General features: G+C 46.6%; 2 protein-coding genes across 3 annotated transcripts in view; one reads left to right on the plus strand and one right to left on the minus strand.

The window, feature by feature from the left end:
• Positions 1-745: 745 nt before the first annotated feature.
• Positions 746-23,973, plus strand: part of LOC149304465 (uncharacterized) — an 80,974-nt gene continuing 57,746 nt past the window's right edge. For both annotated transcript variants that reach the window (XM_089479027.1, XM_089479029.1), the window contains exon 1: positions 746-781. The gene's annotated coding sequence lies outside the window, so the exon portion shown is untranslated. The remainder of the gene's footprint in view (positions 782-23,973) is intronic.
• Positions 5,800-23,972, minus strand: LOC149304466 (putative ATP-dependent RNA helicase DHX34). Its single transcript, XM_089478935.1, has 17 exons — positions 23,919-23,972; positions 21,944-22,865; positions 20,924-21,235; positions 19,426-19,683; positions 18,877-18,979; positions 18,326-18,543; positions 17,461-17,635; positions 16,561-16,760; positions 16,064-16,165; positions 14,918-15,139; positions 13,988-14,161; positions 12,728-12,845; positions 11,843-11,952; positions 10,903-11,178; positions 10,541-10,717; positions 10,307-10,448; positions 5,800-8,862 (listed from the first exon to the last, which is right to left on the minus strand). The coding sequence occupies exons 2-17, from the start codon at positions 22,589-22,591 to the stop codon at positions 8,705-8,707; spliced, it is 3,393 nt and encodes a 1,130-aa protein (XP_089335061.1). The 5' UTR covers positions 22,592-22,865; positions 23,919-23,972; the 3' UTR covers positions 5,800-8,704.

A 23,973-nucleotide genomic window follows, 5' to 3' on the forward strand; every position in this document is an offset into this window, starting at 1 on the left:
TCCCGAAGCACAAGCCTCAGGTACCACAGAAGACTCCTTTGGCTCCAGGCATATGGCATATCATGGGTGGAGTGGGGAGGTCTGTCTCTCAGGAAGAGGCAACTGCTGCATCGTGCCATGCGCTTCTCTCTTCCACTGGGAGACCTGCCCCCACAACTTTCTCTTCTTATGTCCCCCCAGGCAGCAATTGGGATAATTATCCTTTGCTACAAATAAGTTGTAAATGAGATGAACAGAGGAGCTTTTAATTATGCCAATTAAAATACAGCCCATTATGATGCCAGAAACGCAGCCCTGGATGATTTTGTTCTGCCGGTTTCGGGGACTGGCGCAGACAGACCCCCCAGCAACTGTTGCCAACACCCCTAGCAAAGTGGGCTCCTCTACAGCCAACTGTGAGCCAAAATATCCTTATGGGGAAATAAATCCCACTGGAAGGAACGAGGCTCGTTTTCTCAGATAACATTTTCCTGCTTAGCTCTTTCCCTTCTTCAATTTAAAAACAGACCCTGCCTCTGCTCCTCAATTAATAGCCATGTTGGGATTGCTACAATTCTGGCCCAGGTTCAGAGCTGCCAGCTGCTTTCCTGGCTGGGCTTCCCTTCCAGTGTGCTACCTTCCATGTGCACAGTTTGAGGATTTCAAGTTGCAACAGCTGAGACAAAGGCCCTGGCACAGGCAGGCAACTTTCTGGGAACCAGAGGCATCCTGGCACTTTCAGAAGAGGCCTGGTAGTGGCAGAAGAAGTCAGCCACCTGGCAAGGAGGATGGAGACTGCAAGGTAAGAGCTTGCCTTTTTGGCTAGCCTCCTCTTCTAAAGACCATTTAAATAGACATTTGATGACTAGCTGGTTGTACAAAAAGGCTCTTTTAATAGGGGGATGCTGTTGAATTTATGGCTTTTTCAGTGCTTGTATACTGTTTTGAATTGTATGTTAACAGGATTGCTTGTTTTTCACTTTCTGGTCTCATTTTTAGCTGTACTTTGGTTTTGTGCTGCACCGCAAGCTCTTTTTAGTCCTGAGCCAGGAGACAGGTGGTATAATTAATTAATTAATCACAACTGTCTCCTGATAAAACAAAAATTAATTGATTTATTAGGTTACCTATATAAGGAATGAAAAGAGCCAGCCAGATTGGAGCTCAGGATAAGGAGCTGGTGGTCCTGTTGAGATGAGGAAAAGGAGGAGCTGGTAAGTCTGGCAATGAGACAGAAGGTGCCCAGATGGTACCCAAGTCTCCCTGGCTTGGATGACTGCAGGAGCTGCAAAAAGGGTTTTGTGGAAAAGGGGGCATCAGGAGAAGAAGGAGGTGGAGAGGGAGGGGAAGGGAGGGAGGGAGGGAAAGAAGGAGGAGGATGAAGGGGAGAAGAAAGGGAGGAGAGGGGAAAGAAAAAGGAAAGGAGGGGAAGGGGAAAGAGAAGAGGGGAAGGAGAAAGAAGAGGAAAGAGATGGAGAAGGAGGGGAAAGGGGAGGAGAAACAGAAAGAAAAAGGGAAGGAGAAAGGGAAAGAGGAGAAAAGAAGAAGGTGAGAAAATGAAAGGAGGGAGAGGAGGAATGGGTAAAGGAGAGAGAAGGAAGAGAGATGGGGAGGAGAAAGAAAATGAGAAGAGCAAGAGAAGGAGAAGCAGAAGGAAGAGGAAAGGCAGAAGAAAGGAAAGAGAAAAGGAGAAATTGAAGAAGGGAGAAAAGGAAAAGGAGGAGGAGGAGGAGAAGGAAGGAATGAGAAAGCAGGGGGGGGGGGAGAGGAGGAGGAGGAGATTCTCTTCTACACTCTACTCTTGCTACCATCTCTACCCCCCAGACAGCTCTTGCCAGGCGATCATCCCCTCGCAAGAGTTTATTAATACAAAATCAATTGTTGTAAATTATTTACTGTGTGTTAATTAAAGATGCATGACTGTTACCTTAGCACAAAGCCTCTCCCAACTGCAGTGACACATCAGACAAATGGGAATGCCACTCTCAGGTGGAGAGAACTGGGGGAAGCTGTTGAGGGGAGGCAGGGGAACCCACCCTGTGGAGCAGCACTGGGCTGGTGTGGGGCCAGAGGTAGGATGGTGGTGCGCATGGAGGGATTTTGGGCAGGGGACTTTCATTCTTTTATGTATTTTTTCAGCCCACCAGAGATCCCAAGGCAAGGCACAACAGGTTTCTAAACAGAGAGAGAAATAAGTTAGATCATATTTTTTAAAAGCCGATGATAGAATCGTAGAGTTGGAAGAGACCCCAAGGGCCATCCAGTCCAACCCCATTCTGCCATGCAGGAACACACACTCAAAGCCACCTCCAACAGATGGCCATCCAGCCTCTGTTTAAAGACCTGCAAAGAAGGAGACTCCACTCTGATTTATGACCCTAGACTGTTTCGTGACCTTCTAATCTGCTACCCATGGACTTTGCTGAAGATTTACAGCTAGCTTGGGTTTGCACCATGGATAGCCCTATTCCTAGCTTGGGTTGGCACCATGGATAGCACTTTTCTTGGCTTGGGTTGGCACCTTGGATAGCACTATTCCTGACTCAGCTCAACACATTGGACAGCAGTATTCCTGGTTTAGGTCACTACCTTTGATAGTTCTTTTAAAGCTTTTGAATACTGGCACGGAATCGCCACCCCACAACATGGGAGCCATGAGCCACTACTAGTATGGAAGTGTTCTAGGCAAACATGTTTGATGGCTCTCCCTTTTCTGAACCATATGCCCTTCTCCTTTCCAACAACTTCTCAACCCCATCTTGCTTGACCTCCAACCATTTCCAAAATCCAGCCCTCTGTAGCACCCCTGGGCCTTGCAATTTCACCCTGAATCTTAATATCCTCCCTGCCTTGCCAGTTTGCTCCTTTGAGTTTAATATTTATCTGTGCGAAAGCAACTGGGTTTTATTGGTTGTTACCCATTTATCACTTGCCGTTTATGAAGCCCTGCTGTAATTGCTGTTTCCCCGTATAATTGCTGTGCATGTTTTGATTCTGCTGCATGCAATAAAGTTCCTCTTTAGGTGGCTCTGTGTGAATGTGGGTTACTGGGTCCAGATTCGTCAAGAATAACTCTAATGCGAATGTTTCAAAGTTCCCTCGCAGGTGTCTGTCCTTACTCGGAGCAGATATGGCTGGAGTGGGAAAGCACAGTCCTCCATATGTCATTGTATGCAGCTCCCATTGTACTTCCAACACTATACAGCTTAAAAACAGACCTCTGAAAGTCTGCATCTGACTATGTTCAAGGGTGGGCAAAATGAGGACCATGGGACCTCCAGCTCCCCCAAAGCCCCTCAAAACCCCAAGTGAAAAAACATTAAAGAATTCCCAGATTGAATTTTTGGGCAATCTACCATGACAAAAATGTGCCCAAGCCACTCCCTAACACAGCAGTCTTCCAAATCCTCCCAAATGACAAAGGAAATCTAAATAATCAGCCAAAATGTCATCCAGAACTGACATTGTATCATTTTGGGCACACCCAAATGTGTTTTTTTCCAAGCCATCAGGTAGCCACAGTGTGAGGAAATGACCCCTGCCCCCTCTGCAGTTGCCCATTCCTGCGCCATATAAACTTGCCCCAGTCTTACAATTCTCAAGATCCCACCATTGTCACAGGCCTGTCTAGTGAAGACATGTGACAGGGACTTCATAGGGTTTTCTTAGGCTCAGAATCCTGAGAAGTGGTTTTGCCAGTTCCTTCCTCTGAAATATAACCTGATATTGGTTGGTCCCATCCAAGTACTGACCAGGTCTGACCCTGCTTAGCTTGCAAGATCAGTTGGGATCTGGTGCCTTTAGGGTAGTTAGTTAGTAAGTAAGTAAGTAAGTAAGTAAAAGTTTATTTATATACCGCCTTTATAAGACCAAATTAGGGTCACCATGACTCAGAAACAACTTGAGGGCACACCCCCACCACCAAGAGATGAATGCAAGACCTCCAAGAGCAGCGGCCCTCCTCAGGTCTTGCAAACTCATGGCTGTGACTTCTTTGATAGAGACTGTTGTGTAGTCTCCTCTGTTTTTACTGCCTTCCACTTTATCAAATATTATTATTTTTTTACAGCAAGTAACAGCGTTTCATTATATTTCCAAGATGACACCATCCTGGCAAGTATGAAAGCAGGCTTTTGTTCACATTTTGCAGGCAGAACAGTTTATGCATCAGGAGATTTAAGATCTCAGTTACTGCCTTTTTTACAATCTGTCTGCTTCTGCCAAAGATGCTGGTACTGCTCACTCAGTTTACTTTGTACGTCACATTCCTCCAGGCTCCCAAAAAACCAGAGTTCCTTCCTGTGGCCATTTACCCAAGACTGCTTTGCAGAACTGCTCTGTGCCATGTGCAAACCAGAAATCAGGGTTCTCTGTAAATATCTGGTTCTCTCATTACAATCCCTGGCTAAAGAGGTTGCTAAGTTCTTTTTATGGCCTTTCTTCTCTGTTTCATCGCCTTCACCTCCTTCCCTCCCTCCAGCTTTTTGCACACATGCCAGCCATCTGATACTCTGCCATCCCCAGCAAAGCCAGCTTGCATAAACAGAACTGTCCCAGGTAAGATTCACTGTGCCTATGTTCTGCCTGAACTGGAAATATTAACAACCTTGTGCTAGGAGATGTATCTCTCTCTCAATTGCTTGCCTGCATCGCTGGAAGCAGAGGGATATTTTACTACGTTTTAATCCTTTGGGTATATATATTAATACCTTATCGTGCCCTATCGTTCTATTGCATTCTTTAAAGGGCAGGGGGGAAATGTTCCAAATGCATAAATAAGACAAACAGCAGAAGCAAGCAGAGGGCAGACAAGTCTCCAAAGGAAGGAAAGTGTGTTTGCTACGCAGGCTGCTTTCCCCCAATGAACTGAAGGGGAATCAAGTCAAGAAGAGGAAATATTGCAGGGTAGGGAGGACAGATGATACATACATGGACAGACAGAATGGCAGCCTCTACTTGGTGACCCTCTAGCACATAGTTTGGCCAAGCTGCTTGGGTGGCAGAGTTGTATATAAGCTCCAGAGAGCCCCATGTTCAATAGCCTCCAAGCCCTCCCAGACAGTTGCCATGGTTGGCTTTGGCTATTGATGCCTACTCAGCAGGGATGCTCAAGGAGTAATACTAAGCCCAGCTCTACATACACCCACCCTAATTCCTATGGGGAGGGCAGAACCTGGAGCAAAGGCCAGCCCCAGCTCCTGGCCTAGGGCACGATGTTGGCACCTGGCTGGCATCCATGGCCACTGTTGACACTCCCTTCTTCCCTGCACAGAGCACTTTGCCAACCCTCTGCTGCCGCTAGAGATTCCTCTCTCGACATCCAACATTCCTTAGCAGAGATTTATCCTGCCTCCTCTCTAAACCTGTCAGCTGCAATACAGCAGGACCATGAGTTACATGCCTGCCCTTAATCTCCACCATCTACTATTCTCTTTTATGTCCCCCAGAGCCCCTCCTGATGCCCAGGACTCCTTTTCAATCACTAAGAACATCTTGGGGAGGTGATGGGTCATAAACATGGTCTGGGCTTCTTTGTAGGGAGGGCTGCAACCCGTGATGAAGATGGTGCCCGTGTTCTTCTGAAAATATCAGTAAAGGGGAATTTAGATGGATGGGTGGAGCTCCATCAGTCTACCATTTTTTTGGCCCAAGGCAACCTTAAAGGTGTGCACCTTCAAGTCATCAGATGATAGAAAATGGGGTTTTCTTGTACACAAACTTAGCTTCATGCACAAAATTATTTAATATCTTTTATATAAAACTAACTTCAGGCTGAATACGAAACACAAATGAATTTTATGTTTAGATTCCAGTCCCAACTCCAAGAAATGTATATGCAAATATTCAGAAAGCCAAAGAAATCCAAAATCCAAAACATTTCTGGTCCCAAGCATTTTAGATAAGGGAGACTTAACATGTATAAGAAAGCTACACAGATCTTTGAGGACCTGGGCTCCCTTCCAGAAAGGTGAGAAACTGCCATATGAACCCAACTTCTGCCAGGACAGATCACCAATCTTGCCCGACTGTCCTGCACCTTCTTTACCCTTTGCAGAGGAAAGTGGCAGCAGCTTTTGTTACATCACCCATATTTGTCATTTTTTCTTTTTAACAGATATGCTTTTCAAGTACTTTAATTCTATTGATGATCCCATTTTATTTCAACTTTTGCATGATGTGAACTTTTAGCTGCATCTATTTCAACTTCTGTAAGCTCTTTTGACTCCCTGGGCTGGGGATAAGGTGATACATAAATAACTATTACGATGATAATAATAATGATGATGGCAAGGACAGTTTCCAAAAGCCATGTAGGATACTTTGGGATGGGTGAGTGGGAGAAAATGTTTGGGTTCTGGCTTGGTAGCAGTGCCACCCCCAGGATCAAAGTGGGATTGGCGCATGGACCGGCATCCATACTCTGCCAGCAAAATCCAAGTGTTTTCAACTATTATTTCCCAGTGGGACACAGAGAGAGAAAAGCTGGGGACAAATAAAAAAATTATTACAGAAATACAGTGTAAATCGGTGCAATTTCTTTTAAAGCAGTGCTACTCACGGTCTCTGATGTTGGTGGACTGCCAACCACTATTTTCGTGTGCCAGTAGTAATTTGGTCCTGATTAGCTACCATAGTTTCTTTTTTCTTTTCTGGAAACCCACCAGCAACCAGTGGTTCATGACTGGGATCCGTCCAGAGACCATCACTTTGAGTAGCACTGTTTTAAAGTACATTTGGACAAAGCATTCTTTTAAAGTACACTGAAGAGGGCTGTGAGTTGGTTTACATAGTGTGGGGGCACTGTTTTATGGGGATTCCCCATCTGTACACAGGCAGTAGTTTGGAAACTTAAAACATGTAAACCAGAGATGAAGACACAGAGCCACAAACCAGCACCACCTCAACACTGGGACATACTCCATGTCCATTTTATTGGAACAGATAGAATTTCTTTTTCCTCCTTCAAGAAAACCATACCTTTTGCTAGTTCCTAAAACGCATGCACACACACAAATGCGCACAGAGAAGGGATCGCAATGTTGTAACCTCCAACCAAGGCAAAAAAAACCCAAGGCTGTCACACTGGTTGGCCCTCTCTAAGCCAGTCAGCAATGCTCACCAGTCACACGCACCATCTCTCACTCTTGCAATGAAGCCACATCCTCCTCTCTTCTCCTGATAGCTACAATGAGCCTGGTTCATTGCAACTTGTGATCCCAGTACTGGTTGCCACTACTGCTGAATCCTGTGACTCCTGCACTCCAAGTAATTGAGGCAAGAGACCAGCTGGGGTGGTGAGTGCCCTTCCCAGGAAAGCTAGTCTCTGTGGTCAACTATGCGCCCCTATCTCAACAGATGTAAAATCCCAGCCCCACTCACAAAATTACACACATACATCCCTGAGCTGTATGCCTAAAACAGCAATAGGAACCGGGAAAATTAGGTATTTGGGGCATGGAGGAGGTTACTGGTTACACCTTTCTTAGAGCTATCTGCAAAAACAAAAATGTAATATTTTGCAATGTAATGGGCCATAGATTGGAAGAGAAGTTCTGGTTGTAAAACAGAGGTGGGCAGTTGCATGTGGGTCAGGGTCCAATTTTCCTCCAGGGCCCCCCATGGGCTGAACCCGCACACAGATATACACACATCAAACCCAAAGACCTCCATTTTCCTCTCTGTTGCCATTTTGAGAGGGCCTGCAAGGGAAAAGAGGTATGGGGGGTAATATAGAGTTCTGGAGTGCTTATAGATGTGGGGATATTTTTGCATATTCTTATACGTTAGAGGTTCTTCTCTCATGGTTTGGGGCAAATATTGCCCAAAAAAGCAAAACTTTCTTTTAAAAAATGGGGATGGGGGCTCAGGGCCACAAAAGGCCCACAAGCTGCACTTTGCCAATTCGTGTTGTAAAAGTGGGGGCATGCTGGCTTGCTCATATTGCCCCCTTCCCACTTGAGCTGAAGGTGAAAGTCTAAAACTGGCCTGGAGAGCTGAAGCATCACCCTTGCTCCCCAGCTACCTCAATGAACATCCTTGTGCTTCTTGCAGCATAAACCTGTCTGCCAGCGAAGGCATCTTTGCTCTTGCGAAAGCATCTTTGATCTTTGCCCCTTCTTTCCCATTTGAATGAGAAAGATCAGGAAGCCGCAAGCAGTGATTCCCAAGGGACTCAGCTCTGAATCCAATGTCAGGCATGTGTTCGGCCTTTGCCCATACAGGGCAAGCCTGCCACTCAGTGTCCAAGATCAGACAGTGCAGAAGAGAAGCTACCAATGCATGAACACATACATTGCAGACAGGACAGCTGAGGATGAGGGGCATCCACTCATTGTCAGAAAGGGAGGCACAAGCCCCAGCCGAAGGAAGGAGTTCCCCTGATGCACTGGCTCTGTGGGGATGATGGAGAGGGAACTAGGAGGACTCGAGGCAACTAAATGGTTTTCCTCAGTGAGAGATACCCACTCAAAACACCCTCTGGAATAATGCCAGAAGGCATCTTCAGATTCAATGCACAGAGCACTGACACCACATTTCCACAATGCTCCCTTCTAAAAGCAATCCAAATTGGCTTCAACTCTGAGCAGTGCCAGAGGGCACCTGTGAGAAGGAGAAGAGCCTGAGGCTGAGTAGCCTCCAGGTGGGTGAGAACAAGTGCTCCCAACCCCCAAATCTCCCCAGTGGTGTCTATCTCCCTTTGCATGAGTTGCCATCACAGAAGCTCTCAGGATGGTGCCACTTGGTGTTGCTTCCGATGCCGCAGGATCTCTGTTGGCGTGAGGAGAAGGTTCTGCTGACAGATGCCACAGTGGTATGGTTGCTGCAGGGCAGAGGAGGCACCAGGGGAGGGTGACACTGCTCCTGTTGCTTCTTCGGAAGGGTCTGTATGGAGAAACACAAGGAAAGTGAGAAGAGCTAATGTGTCGCTCCACCACCACTACTTCCCCCCCAAAAAAAACCTAGAGCTTGAAAGAGACCAGTGACATGCAATATATTTATCTGTAACAAAGTACAATAACACCCAAAATCCACAAAACAAGCGATGCCTTTATTTGGACAATCAAAATGCACAAAATACATGATGAAGAAGCTCCACTGGCTTCTTTATCAAGAGCAAAAAGTAGTATATAAAATGACAATGTAAGTCACAGGCCTGATGAAGAAGCAAGTGGAGCTTCGAAAGCTTACATTGTGTATTTTGTGCATTTTGGTTTACGGAATCAAGGTATCACTGTTTTGTGGATTTTGGATATTATTGCACTTTGCTATATGGCCAATACAGCTACCCCTGAATACGTTACCTACCTGTAACAAGTTGCCTTTCTTTCATAAAGGCAGAGGAGAACAGAGTTACATTTTGAAAGGAAGACAATGAATAGAAATGAGCCTGTTCTACAGATGTTAACAACTCACATTTTCTGGCTGCTTTTAAAAGAGCCTTTTTAAAAACATTGTGACTGAAATGACATGGAAACTTAAACAAAAGCAACAGAAAAGTACTGAGTAATACAAGAGGTTAGTAGTTGAAAATCACATTGCAAGGAGTAACATCAATAAATTACCTTCGAAGGACCGTAACAAGTAATGGGAATTAATTGCTTTTTAAAGTAACTTTCTAAATTCTGTCTGTAACACATGAACAGGCACAGACACATACACAAAATGTGAAATTCACGGGCCCCCTTGACATCCTGAAGGAGAAAGGGATTGACTGTAAGGCCAAAATAAGATAGTGAGTTGCTAAAGGGTAAGTTTTCTGAATCAAGGACAACTTGAGAAGCTGCTGAGTTATTAAGCCCTTAGGAATCTTAAGGAAAAGTAGATTAAGCATTTCCAGAACATTCTGACCTTAGCATTAACTAACTGGTACTTTCTACTAATAACAATAATAATCCGAACCATAAGGAACAGGTTCAACACAAATAATGTTTATGTGTGGCTTGTTTGGTAATTTCCCACTATGACTGCTTCATGACTGGTTAATATGTCTCTGGTAGCCTCCTATGACTTCCTATAAGTTGTTACATGATGTTGTTAGGTGGGCTTTCCAAAACTGCTATAAACGTTAAAGCATATTCTTTCTTTGGTCAGACTGATCAAATAGAATGCTGCCATCTGGACTGGCATTGGCTGATTATATAAACTGCTGTCTTCAATTCCACATTCATCCATCATGAACCCAAAATTGGGTTTCCCCTTCAACCCTTTCCTGAGAAGAACTGATAAAGGCAGGCCCTAATCCATATCCAACAAAGAAGGCTTTTCCAATTGTGAAAAAGCTCAGAATTTCTGAAAATCTCCTTCCCCGAAATCCAGAGGGACTCACCTCCTGTCTTGGCTTCTGGATCTGGGGGTTGACAGGCATCCTCATGCGCCACCCGCTCCAGAGGTGTGAAGGGCATATAGAGGCCACAATGTGGACATGTCCAGAAACTGCGCAGGCAGTCACTGTAGAGGTCCCCCTCACTCTGCAAGATAGCCCAGGACAAAAGTAAGATGGGAGCAAAGGGCCCTGATATACTGCACAGGGCTACTCCTCAGCCCTCCCAGAATCACTCACCATCAGGCAATTGAATGTGAGGAAGTCGCCAACTCGATAGCCACCCTTCACCTCATCTGGGACCATCTCTGCCCCCTGGAAAAAATGAGGCAGCCCTTCTCCTGCAGCCACAGTCTGAGGTCCAACATAGAGGTTCTGCTGTTCCAGGGGTGTCAAGCGCCGGAGACTATACTGCACCTGACCAGACACAGAAGGCACCATATGGACAGAGTCAAGATGCTGGTCTGTTCAGCTCCAGGACCTGACCCACTCCAGCAATAGGTTATGACTTATAAGGCTTGGATCCAGATTAAAAGCCGTTTCTCCCGATATGAGCCTGCCTGATTTTCTTTCTGCAGTAGCCCATTCCCACGCACACCCACCTCCATTTTCAAGAATGCCAGCAGCTCTTGCGTGAGCTGGTGCACTTCTCGAGCGCTAGGCCGCCTCTCCTCGACTTCTTCCTCTCTGCCTTGAGCTGCCCGGCTCTCCAGCTGCCGGTCCAGGACTTTCTCCCAGGAAGCACGGAGCCGCAGGGCTGCACTGAGTTGCCGCAGGGCCGCCTCTGCCACAGGGACCTGTAATTCCAGCCACGAATCAGCCACAATGCGTGTGCAGTCGGCATTGGTGTCAAGGGAGCGGGCCAAGAGGAGCAGGGCCTGTAGGGCAAAATGAAAAGGCAATGGAAGTGTTGGACATCAGGCCTCTTCATCTGACTTCTCCTAAGGCGCAGTGGTTTGGAGAGAGAAGGGCAAGAGCAGGGATGGAAAGAACAGTCAAAAATGGTTTTTTAAAAATATGTTTCTCAAAAGACAGGAAAACCTGATGAAGAGAATCCTGGTCTGACAAGGATCTTCACTGTTCAGGATTTATTGTGTGCAAAATTAACAAATGGATTTTTGTGAGTGACAGAGAGGGGAAAAACCCAGAAAATTTTCTGTACAGACAACAGCATTTTCTGTGCAGAAAATATTTTTGCATAGATATACTTATCTGACAAAAAAAGTGTGGATTTTGTACAGTGTAAATCCCAAACTACAGTGTTTCCTCCACATAAAAGCAGTATTTTCTATGCAGAAAGTGCTATTTTCTGTGCAAAAAACACCCCCACTAACAAATCTTGCACAGAACTCCCAAACTGCAAACAGCCTTCAAAAGCCACAACTGACACAAAAGTCTCCAAATGCAAATAGCCTTCAAAAGCCACACCGTTTTCAAAGACTTTCTCACAGCAGAAGGAAATCCCTAAAATTACAGTAGTTTCATTCATGAATGAAATTAATGAAGCATTACATCCCAGGGCTAGAGAGCTGGGCCTATCACCTGTAGAGCTGGTAGCCGGAGGCAGTTCACCAGGTAGGGCTTGTTGGTCTCCAATAGTGAAACAAAGGCCAAGATCTGGTGGCGGCTGCTGAGTCCCTCCTTGGCAGCATCTAAGAAACAAGAAGGACAATGAATGTCTCAGGTTCTTCTCAAAAGGCTTCCTTCCTCCCCCTCCTCTTCCAGCAGGAAGGAATAGCTGATCTCCCACCACTATCTTTGCTGAAGGCACTGGATCCAACTTACAACGCACAATACAGCAACACAGCCTGCTCATTCTAGACTAGGAAACTCTGAACCAGTTCTATTCAAACTGGTAGCCTGTGGACCAGTGTCAGTCCATGAGCCGTCCCTGGAGAATTAGCAAAAAAGAAGGAAACGATTGTAGCCAATGGGCACAAATATTGTACCAGTCCCTACTCACTGAAGGATAAAATTGCCAGTCCATCACAACCTTAAGGAGCATTGCTCTTCTAAACTCTGTTGTTCCCTGCCTCCAAGTCATTTCAGACTTACAGCAACCCAATGGCAAACCTATCATGGGGTCTTCTTCGCAAGATTTGTTCAGAGGTGGTTTGCCATTGCCTTCCTCTGAGGCTGAGAGAGTGTAGGCTTCCATAGCCAAGCAGAGATTCAAACCCTGATCCTCCCGCGTCCTAGCCCAACACTCAAACTGCTACACCACAATAGTTCTCTCCCTTTTTTTAAGGTTCTAACCTAGCACTTTTTAAAAAGCAGCAGCAGAAATCAAGCAAGCAAAGAGGGCTGGACAAGTAGCCACTACTGCTCCCCAAAAGTCCTGTCAAAAGCAACAAAAAGAGACCACCATGGCCTTCAAAAGTCTCACCAATATCCTCCATCAGAAATAGGATAACCGTTTTCTCTTACCTCTGTGAGCCTGATGCTCGAATTCCCTTTTGTGAGAGGGCTGGAGCAACTCGGGAGAATTGGCAAAGACACTAGTCGGGTGGAGAACAACCCCTGCCTTCTCTTTGGTATGGAAAATCTGTGAAGAACAAGGCAGAGGCTCAGAGTTTGAGGACCAGCAGAACTGCATCTGGTTATTAAATACCTCCACAGAGGTTTTATGCATTTGATGCTATTTAGAATCATAGAATCATAGAATCATAGAGTTGGAAGAGACCACTAGGGCCATCCAGTCCAACCCCCTGCCATGCAGGAAATCCAGATCAAAGCATATTTATATGACCACACTGCACAATTAATACAGTTTGACACTGCTTTAACTGTTATGGCTCCAACTTATGGAATCCTGGCATCTGCAGTTTGTCATGGCACCAGAGCTTTCCAACAGAGAAGGCTAAACAGTTCACAAAACTACAAATCCCAGAATTCCATAGTATCGAGCCATGGCAGTTAAAGCGGTGTCAAACTGCATTCATTCTGTATAGGCAGCCACAGATTCTAGAGGCAAGCTTGTTGGTGACATACACATATGTAAGAATTTAGGCCACATTCCTGTGGTATCATACAATGTGTTAAGTTCCCTTACACCTATAGTTGTTTTTTGTTTTACAATTGTGCAATGTACCTTATTCAGTACACAGTTATATAAGCCAAGGTCCACAAGCCTAAGAGTTTCACATGGGCCTAAATACAACTATGTCCTCACTAGAGTTGAACCATTGAATCAATTGGATTTATCTATGTGTTAAGTCACCATTCAGCAACTGATTCCATTGGTCTCCACTAGTTGGGGTTAAGCAATAGGCTTCTAACCAGGCAGTTGTTGATTCTTGGGCAGTGAATTAACAATTTGTCTTCAATGTACCACTTTCCTCACTGGGATTGCAGAAACAGCCACCGTGCATTCCCCATTGCACAACAGCACAATAAGCGGACACACTGAGTATCTGCAAATCAATTGCTCAATGTCCATCTACAGAGGAAAGGTTGTGCAGGGAAACCACTATGCAGTTATGTGAATGTAGATTTACACCACAGGTGCATGATGTAAGATTTCTGTCTTCATCTTTGAGTCATGAGATGCTTCACTCCCAATTTCCTTCCTCCTCCTTCTCTCCCTGCAATCCCAGACCACAGGATATGACAAGGGACGCTCTCCTGCTCTTAGCTCTGATTCTACAACAGCTCAGCCAAGGAACCATGAGGGTGATGGATACTCACCTGGTCTGAATCCTTGCGGGTTTTGTTGAAAGGGTCAGGGACTGCCAGCTGCGGGTAGAGGCCACGGCCCAGAACCAACTGCAGGAGGGAGAGCTGCCCGGACGAAAGAGCTTGGCCAAGGGAAGCTGCTGCCTGCAGTTCTTCCACATTATGCCGCAGCTGGAACTTCACATCCTGCAGGGGCAGAAGAGCACAACAGCACCAATGGGCATGTATGTTGGTTGCTCTAGAACTTCCTTCCTAAAAAGATTATATTAGCACCCTCCTATTATTATTCTGTGTGTGTGTGTGTGTGTGTGTGTGTGTGTGTTGTGTGCCGTCAAGTCATTACCACCACCCCCATCATAGGGGGGTTGCCACTGCCATCCTCTGAGACTGAGAGTTTGACTTGCCCAAGGTTATCCATTGGGTTTTTTCATGGACAAGCGAAGATTTGAACCCTGCTCTCCAGAATCATAGTCTAATGCTCAAACCACATCACCACACTGGCTCCCTATCATTACTGCTACTGCTATTATTATTTCTACTGCTATTATTATTATTTTATTCATTTATATTCCACTTTTCTCCCAATACTGAGACTCAAGGCAGCTATCAACATATTTAAAAAGAACACAATACTTTTCATTCTATTCATATTTTTAAATATATTTTAACTTTTGCAAGAGGCAGAGTTTTTGGCTGTATGTGTTTTAACTTTTGCGAGCCGCCTTGAATCCCACAGCTGCAAAAAAAAAGCCAGGAAATAAACAAATAAACAAATAAAATCATTATCACATCACCATCAAGATAGGAATTAGACACCCCTCCAGATGGTGTTAGACCACAACTCCCAGAATTCATCAGCACTACTGACTACCATTTGAAACCAATTTATAATCGTTTAAAAGACTCTAAAACATTAGTGCCTCCGCTGTTCTCGAGGCCTACCTGGATGTCCACCCCACGCTTGGCTTCGCCTTCATCTCCTGAGGAAGAGAAGGCCTCCTCCTCCTCCTGTAGTCGCAGCACTTTGCGCCGGCGCCCTTCTCCCTGATCATGTTCCCGCTTGAGCTTGTGCAACTCGCGACGGTGCCGGTGCCGGCTCTGGCGTGTGTAGGAATCTCTGGGCCGGCTTGCTGGTTCCAGCAACCGATGATCTCGGAGCAGTTCCTAGCAGAGAAGTCAAAAAATGGCAGCAGCGAATGTTAGTCAAACACCGGACAAACTCTCTGTTCTGTTCCAGAACTAGGCTTAGTTCCAGGTCTTTCCAAGAATCTGTTCAGTGCCAAACACAGACACACATGACTCCTATCAAATAAGCTTTCCTGTGAGAACCGATGCAACAGCTGGTGTACATCAAAGGCATTTCATCCCTTTTGCTAACAGAGACCAGCATCCCCTCACAACCAATGATAGGACTGGCCCTCCAAACAATTCATTCAACCCAGGCTATCCCTAGCCAGCAATTCAGTTCCCTATAACTGGCTATTTGGAGCCTCTAAGCTGGTTCCTCCATCACCTTGGACGAGGCCAATGGAAGATGGATTCCTAAGGGTTTAATAGTGCAGAAGCAACAAAAGATGAACAAAGTGCAAAAGTGTGACCCATTATCTCCCCACTGTAGCCATGAGAAATGTGCAAATAGTTTAACAACAGAGGAGAATTCACTCCTCCAGTCAATTCACATCTTTTCCCAGGTTCAAACACCCAAGCTAATGCAAAAAGAAGATCACTAATCCAAACTAACCTTTTCTATATCACTAGATAATTGCTAACACTCGACTACGACAATAACAAGGACTCTACAACCCATCTGCCTGCTAGCAGAGATCCAACATACTACACCTCCAGCAGAGTGCCCCCTACTCCCTCAGCTCATTCCTCTTTCTACTCTCAGTCTTTCCAGACCAGGTCAGGTCACCAAACTCCAGCGCCAAAAGGGCAACATGATGTCTGGGCACAAACCAAATAGCAAAACTACCTTCCTGAATCACCACAACCACTCATCTTTGGCCTTATTCACCATTAAGGGGGAAATCATCAGGTAGATCTGGTAGACCCCCCACACACACCCATCCCCAGCTTCAGACGTACTTGGAACTGGCGCCGAAGGTTGGCTGCTTCATAGAGGCGGTGTTCTTCCAGGCCCCGACGCCGGCACCAGCGACGGGATCCACCACGATTTTCAGATTTCTCCTGCCAGAAAAGAAGATCAGACAACAATATCAGCACATGTACAGGACCCCCCAAAGAAACAGAGCCCAGCCTGCACTGTAGGACAAATTTAGTCTTCTCTGCCAGAGTGCTCTGGTACACCACAAATTTTAAGATTTTAAACAGATTTAATTTGGTTGTTCTTTAATACTGTTTCAAATCTTAATTTTGTATGTTTTTATCTGTACATGGGAGGCTTTTGTAATTTTTTATCTTTTGGCAAACCAGCTTGAGTCCTAGTGGGGTGTAAATAAAGGGATGGATGGAGCCCTCAGTACTCTGGAGCATGCCCCCCTCTGCCCTAGAAGCATGAGGTGCTGGACAGTAGTCTCTTATACCTTTCCCAGAAGGCCATGCTCCATCCCTCGCCCACTCACCTGCACCCAGGCATCAAAGACATTGAGCAGAGTAAGGGGATCTCCCAAGGGGCTCTCCAGGGGCCGCCGGGCAGTGGCACAGTCAGGGTCGCTCCGTCCACTGCTGCTGCGCAGAAAAGGGGAAGGTACACTGAGCACAGCTGCAGCAGTCAAGGTGGGCGCAGCCAGGCCAAAGAGGGTCCCCAGCACCAGCATCTTCCCTAAAGATGGACAACAGCACCAGTGAAGATACAGGGACCTTAAGGGCAGTCTCTTTAAATATCTAAAGGTGTCACAGAGAATGAAGTGTTGTCTCTGCTGCCTCAGAGGATAGGACCAGATCTCATTGTTTTAAGTCACAGGAGGGCAGACTTCGATTGAACGCTAGACCTTCTTAATGGTAAGAACAGTTTAGCAATGACCTAGAGAGGTAGTGGGGCTCTCTTTCTCTGAACATCCTAAAAATAGGCTGGGCAGCTACCTGCTGTAGATGTTCTAGCTCAGTGGTTCCCAACCTTTGGTCCTCCATTTGTGTTGGACTTCAGATCACAGAAACCCAAGCCTACTTGGCCAACAGTCAGTAATTATGGGAGCAGAAGTCCAAAACATCTGGTAGACCAAAGGTTGGGAACCATTGCTGTAGCTGTGGACTGAGCAGGGAGTTGGACTCAAAGGCCTACAGGGCCCCTATGATTCTACACACAGTATGGAGAAGCTCACAACCCACCCTGCATAGGTGTGTCAGCAATAGTTGCTCAGTGGCACACTGCTCATATTCAGAGGCACGCTGCTAAGAAGCTAATCACATGACTGCACAATAAAACCAGCAAAGCTAAAGACAGCTAGACCAACCAGTCATTGCCCAGCTGCCATCACAAGAAATGGGGACTCCCTGGAAAGCCCAGTCAGTGCCATACTCACCAATCACAACGTCAACAGGCAGTTCAGCCAGGAGGCTCCCGATAGGTGTGAGGTTTTCCTCTGCATCCAGCGCACCTTGGTGCTTCAGGTAGCCCACAGCTGTCTCCAGGCTGGCTGGTGGAGGTGGCTCCAGGAAAGGGAAAGCCCGAGGGTCACCCAGCTCCATGCTCTTCATCTAGGCACAAAGGAGAGAGGCTTGGGTTAGGTCCAGAATGTCTGAAAGACTGTATCTTCCCATAGGAGTTGCTTGGCCAAGATAACTTCCTCTTGATCCCACCACCTTTAAAGGCTCATCTGGTGAAGACACAGGAGGAGGCCTTCTGAGTGGCTGCTTCTAGGAAATTGAACACCTTCCCAAGAGAAGTTCGACTGGCCCCCTTTCTCCTCTCTTTTGGTGCAGAAGGGAAAAACTTTCTATTTAAGTATCTTTCATTCTTGGAACCACCAGAAAAAAAAGAGAATCTGAAACATCCGTGCCTTTCTAACAAGCAAAGCAGGGTTTCTCTCAGAGCTCCAAGGCTGCTTCTTTCTCCAGGGAGCTACCCACAACTTACTCCAGCTTTTAGCCCCTCCATCCCAGAATGATGTCTCCCAAAGCCTGGGTCAAAAATGCCTTGTTTCCTCCAATCAGTTGATCTTTTTGATCAACCTTCCCCCCTCATTCTAGAAGCAAAAGGAAGTGATATATCACCTATTTGGCAGCCTGCATGTTACCACCTAGTGAACCTTCTCCTAAGAACCACCTCCATTCACTGTCATGCTGGGAGGTTTAGGAAAGAGAAGGAGGGAGAAACAGGGACCCCTTTTCGAGTGTGGGCCCCCAAAAGGCTTGGCTGTCATAAACCACACAGTGCTTCCTGCCTACCTGAAGAACCAAGGCATCAAGTGCCACCCGCTGGATCTCTGGCACAGGGTAAGGGGCAAAGGCATCATAATCTGACTCAGCATAGAGCCGGTAACAGACACCAGGCCCTGTTCGACCCGCACGGCCCTTGCGCTGCTCAGCACTGGCACGGCTGATCCAGAACTCCTGCAACCGCTGCAGCTTGGCTTTGGGATCATAGCTGAGCTCCTTCACCTTCCCTACAAGAAACAGAGAACCACATGGATAAGATGTAAGAAGGAAGCAGTGGCAGAGGCCACCAGCAAGCAAGGTTGGGGCGTGTGATGTTATGGACTTTTATTTTTAAAAATGTTGTATATTCACAGGCTTAATTAATGGATGTCATTAATAGTAAATGTAATAAGATAAGGACCTTCCCCCTTTTATTGTAACACCTCAGTTCCAAATAGAGTAACCCTTCTCCCTGAGCTCTTTCCACACTCAGTTCCCAAAAACACTATTCAGATCTCCTCCATCCCACTCCAGACATGCTGAGGGCTTGCATCCCAGTCCCCAGAATGGTACACTCTCACCTGAGTCTACAACAAATCGGACACCATCGATGGTCACAGAGGTCTCAGCAATGTTGGTGGAGATAATGCACTTACGGACTCCTGGGGGAGGCAAGTCAAATACCTGCCAGGAAAATGAAGAGAAAAAAATATTTATTAAAAATATTTATACCCCATCTACAAAAGTCCAAACAGCCTCACCCAGGCTAGGTGAGGAATGCTAGAAGCTGCAATCCAACATGATCTGTAGGGCTTCTTAAACCCCATTCTCTAAAAAGGAGGGAGAGAAGAGTATACCAAGACTCAAACTCCTTCCAGGGACCTTTCACAATAGCCAATTATAGCACTATGTTTCCACTTTAACTATCACAGCTACCTGCTATGGACTTCTGGGATTTGTAGTTTGAGGGGGCATAAAAGCTCCCTGACTTAGAGTTTCAAATGCCCCACCCTAAACTGCACATCCTAGGATCTCACAGGATGTTGCCATAGCAGTTAAAGTGGAACCACAGTGCTATAACTGCCTAGGGCAAAGGGGCCCAAGTCCAGCCACCCAGTCCAAGGGCTCACCTTGTCTTGCTCAGCCACAGAAAGGGTGCTGTGAAGAGGAAGGACCACCCAACGCTGAGTGTGGATGGCATAGGTCTGTGCAGCCTCCATCACGGCCCCGATCTCAGCCACACCGCTAAGGAAGACGAGCAAGTCTCCTCTTTCCTCGGGAGGGTACTTGTGATCAATGGCTTGGAGGACACGCAGGAAAGGCCGAGGGTCCAGTCTCTCCTTCCGTCCACTGGCACTCTCCTCGGGGCGGATGGGTTCGTATAAGACCTACACAGGGAAGGCAGAACAGAAGGTACATCCATATCCTTCTTACAGGAAACCTGGGCTGCAAACAGTATTGCTTAGATGAATTTATCACTTGCTGTCTGAGACCAATTGATAAAAGCTATCCTAGCCATATAATTTTAACATCACTGACTATCAAAGTAATATTTTTGGAAGATTATCATGTAATGTAAATCTAAGGGGGGGCTTGTTAACATCTGTAGTCCTCAGTTTAATGGATTCATACAGAAGTCCACCTCTGGTTTTGTTTTGGTTTTGTTTTTTCAGCTGAAAGCCCTTAGTAGTTCTGTAAAAACTGTCAAAGTGAAATCGATTTCTGTTCATAAGAGAGTTTCTGATGAAAGCTTGGAAAAATGTCCAGGGGGCAAGTGATTATCAAAGGCAGCCCTGCAGTAAGACATTTGCCCAAACATAAATAATAACCTCCTGCCACAGCCTTCACCCATGCCAACTCCACGGGTAAATAACACCAAAAATACCCCCACCATACAAAGTGATTACAGGCACACAGTCTGACACCCTGCCTGCTCCCCAGAGAAGCAGCATGGTATAATGGTTTGTGTTCTGGACTATGAATCTGGGAGACCAGGGTTCAAATCCTCACTCAGCCATGGAAACCTATTGGGTCATCTTGGGCAAGACACACACTCTCAGCCTCCTTCCAGCTCACCTAAGCAAGCACCAGATACTCTATTGACTTGAGCTAACACTTCATGCATCTGATGAACAGAACGGTGTCCATTGGTACATCTGCACTGTAAAAACAATGTAGTTTGACACTACTTTAACCACTGTGGTTCCATCCTACAGAATCCTGGGATTTGTAGTTTGGTGAGACACCAGCAGTCATTAGCAGAGAAGGCTAAAGACCTTGTAAAACTACAAATGGCAGGATTCCTTGGGATGGAGCTACAGCACTTAAAGCAGTTTCAAACTGTAAAATGAATTATTCCTATAGTGTAGATACACCCTTGATCACAGAACTACAATCTCAATTTTAGTCTCCAGCCCTGAATGTAACTACACCTCCAACTCATACTCGGGCTGCTCCATACAGCAGAAATAATCTGGTTTGACACCACTTTAACTGCCATGGCTTAATGCTACAGAAGTCTAGGAATTGTAGTTGGTTGTGGCACCAGAGTGGCACCAAATTATTTCTGGAATCTGGATAAAGCCCTAGTCAGGGATCTGATCCTCGGATCACACTGATCCAACTCACCGTGATGGGAAAGAGCCGTCCCGGGACCTGTACAACGGGAGCACCCCCAAAATAGTCAGCAAAGAGCCGGATGTTGATGGTGGCCGACATGAGTACCAGTTTGAGGTCAGGGCGGGCAGGCAGCAGGCGGCGAAGGACCCCCAGGAGGAAGTCAGAATGGAGGTGGCGCTCATGGACCTCATCAGCGATCAGCACCCAGTAGCCGGGCAAAGTGGGCTCTCGCTGGGCCTGGCGCAGGAGCAGGCCTTCCGTCAGAAAGACAATCCGTGTGGCAGGCGAGCGCGTGCTCTCAAAGCGGATCTGGTAGCCAACCTACAGGGGTGAGAGAAGGAGAAAGAGACAGTATGAATTACCCACCTGGAAAATAGAGAAGTGTTTGCAACTCCATGTATTATCATCCACATAAAGATACCCCCTGGATCCGATTCAGGCTTTACATTCCCAGGTTCTAAGAAGAGCAGACAGGGCAAAGGGGTTTCAAATATATTTTGGCTGATTTGCATCCACCCTCCTCCAAATCGAGAGGCCCTTCTCTCTGTCCCTCCACTTTCACAGGTACAACTGGTGGGGATATGAAACAGGGCCTTCTCAGTGGCTGCCCCCAGGCTTTGGAAAATAATTTGTCCCAAAATAATTCCTGTATTATTTTCCAGTCTGTTTTTCTACTGTAAGCTTCTAGGGGCAGGAAACAGTCAAAACTGTCCTTTGTTAACAATGCCAAATGCATACAGATGGCACAAGTAATCAAGATTGCTACCACCGTCATGCCAATAAATTGAGCCCAATAATGACTTCATATTGCTTATCATAAGCCTCCAACTTTTTTTACTACTTCTTGCATAGACTCTGTCACCCCAAATCCACCCTATATTTCCTTAATTGCACTTGTCAGTTGCCCCCCCTTAGCTGTAGAGGAACCCCCCAAACCCATCTTGTTGACACATGGAGAATGAAGTGGGAAGGGCTATCTATACGTGCTCTTGGGTGCTCTTGTGTCCCCCCAGTTTCTGCATCCCTCACCTGGTCTCCATACTGCTGCAGGCTCTCATAGGCGACCCGTTTGGCCAGAGCAATGCAAGCGATGCGCCGGGGCTGAGTGCAAGCCACATGGGCATAGCCGGCAGCCAGAAGGTACTGTGGCACCTGGGTGGATTTGCCACAGCCGGTGTCCCCAGCCACCACCACCACCTGGCTGCTGGCCACCGCCTTCAGGAGCTGGTCCCTGTAACGAGTGATGGGCAAAGCAGCCCGCTCCCGCTGCAGCCGTGCCAGGCGGGCAAAGCCTTGCTTCTGCCGGAAGTCCAAGAAGTGAAGCAATGCCAAGCGAAAGGCTCGCACTTGCTCCAGGTCCATGCCGGGCACTTCCCTTGTGGGCACCCACAGGTTGGTGCGGTAACGGGAGTCGTACACTTGTGGCAGCCCTGCCAACTTGCGTCGAGGGTTAAGTTCAGATGTCGATGCCCGGTGGCACGTTTCTGCTGGCCGCTTGGGTGCCCTGAGGCCACGAAAGCGCTCCAGCCGCTCAAAGAAGGCCCAGAACTCGCTCCGCTCTTCTCGGCTTTGGCTCCTGAGATAGAGATCTTCCATGCGCTCCCGGGTGGCCGGGCAGCCCCAGTCCCACTTACTGTGCCCGCTGGCTCTCTCTTCTTCTTCTTCTTCAGGTGCCATCTCCACAGTGGCACAAAGTCCAGGTCAATGCTAGCAAGGAAGGACACAGAGAGGCAGGCTGGTACAGGTGATGAGCGATGTCTCTGGACAGGTGGGCATCTAGATCAATGCTAGCAAGGAAGGGCACAGAGAGGCAGGCAGGCTGGCTGGCACAGGAGATAAGCAAGGTCTCTGGGCAGCTTAGCAGCAAGAAATGTGGTTCTGGGATGCAGCGTCCTTTTCTTCCTGGCTAGGAAGAACTTGGGAGACGTTTTCTTCTCTCCTTCTGAAGACCCTGAAGACATGGAGAAAGTGAGCATAGCTGGCAACATGGGTGGGTCATTCATTCACAAGTTGACCTGTCACCCTCCTTTTCCAAGATGTGCCCTACATTTCTCTTCTTTTTATTCATGTTTATTGAAACATGAATATATGAACGTGCATCACATCTTTACATTTCCAATGCAATCCAATGAAATTATTCCATTTCCAATGAGAGAGCAATGTAGGGGTTAAGGTTAATCCTAACAGGTCCGAAACACACTGCAGAAATAATCCGGTTCGAGCGCACTTTAACCGCCCTGGCTCAGTGCTAGGGAATCCTGGGAATTGTAGTTTGTTGTGGCACCAGAACTCTCTGGCAGAGAAGGCTAAATGTCTCACAAAGCTAATGGGAGGAAATTTAAGAAAACAAATGAAGTGAATTATATATATATATATATATGTGTGTGTGTGTGTGTGCTTTTATTTTGTGATGCCCCACATTTTGCTCCAGTGTCCTACAGTTTTGCAGAGCCTTGTCCTCCTTTGAGGATATGACATCTGATCACCCTGTCCATTCATTATTATTATTATTATTATTATTATTATTGCTTTTATTTTAAAATCTCCCAAATGTTTCTCCAGTGTCCTACATTTTGCAGGGCCTTGTCCTCACCTGTTCATTCATTCATTCATTCATTCCCACTCAAGGAGACCACCAGATGTCTTCACCCCAAAGGAGGACAAAGCCCTGCAAAATGTAGGACATGCAAGAAATAAAAAATGTAGCAGATTATAACAAATAAAAGCTTTAAAAACATTCATAGAAATGTAGATTTCCATGCTGTCCTAGCCATGCTCCAAATGGAGGACGTTGGCCATTTGTTTCCTGGAGGGGAGACTGAAATGTAGGGCGCGTCCTGGAAAAGGAGGACGCCTGATCACCCTATTCTTATTGGCAAAGAGTGAAAACATTTGGAAGAGCCCAGCCCACTTTTGCAAAAGATCTGGGCATAAAAGGCCCTGGGTGCCTCTTCTTTCTCCCCTGCACCCCAATTTCCCATGTGCATTCACGCGTTATGCTCACCACTGCCGGGGAAACTCCGACACGCATTTTCTTTCCAACTGCAGAGCAAGAAAGA

Source organism: Sceloporus occidentalis, unplaced genomic scaffold (genome assembly GCF_023333645.1).
Source record: "Sceloporus occidentalis isolate IW3139 unplaced genomic scaffold, rSceOcc1.0.p SCAF_13, whole genome shotgun sequence".
Lineage (NCBI taxonomy): Eukaryota > Metazoa > Chordata > Lepidosauria > Squamata > Phrynosomatidae > Sceloporus > Sceloporus occidentalis.

Excerpts from the sequence above, each read along its gene's own strand:
- LOC149304466 (XM_089478935.1), bottom strand. The coding sequence starts at position 22,591 with ATGGCACCTGAAGAAGAAGAAGAAGAGAGAGCCAGCGGGCACAGTAAG. Across the intron at positions 17,636-18,325 it reads TTGATGCCTTGGTTCTTCAG|ATGAAGAGCATGGAGCTGGG; the intron begins GTAGGCAGGAAG and ends CTTTGTGCCTAG. Across the intron at positions 11,179-11,842 it reads TCCGGCTACCAGCTCTACAG|GCCCTGCTCCTCTTGGCCCG; the intron begins GTGATAGGCCCA and ends TTTGCCCTACAG.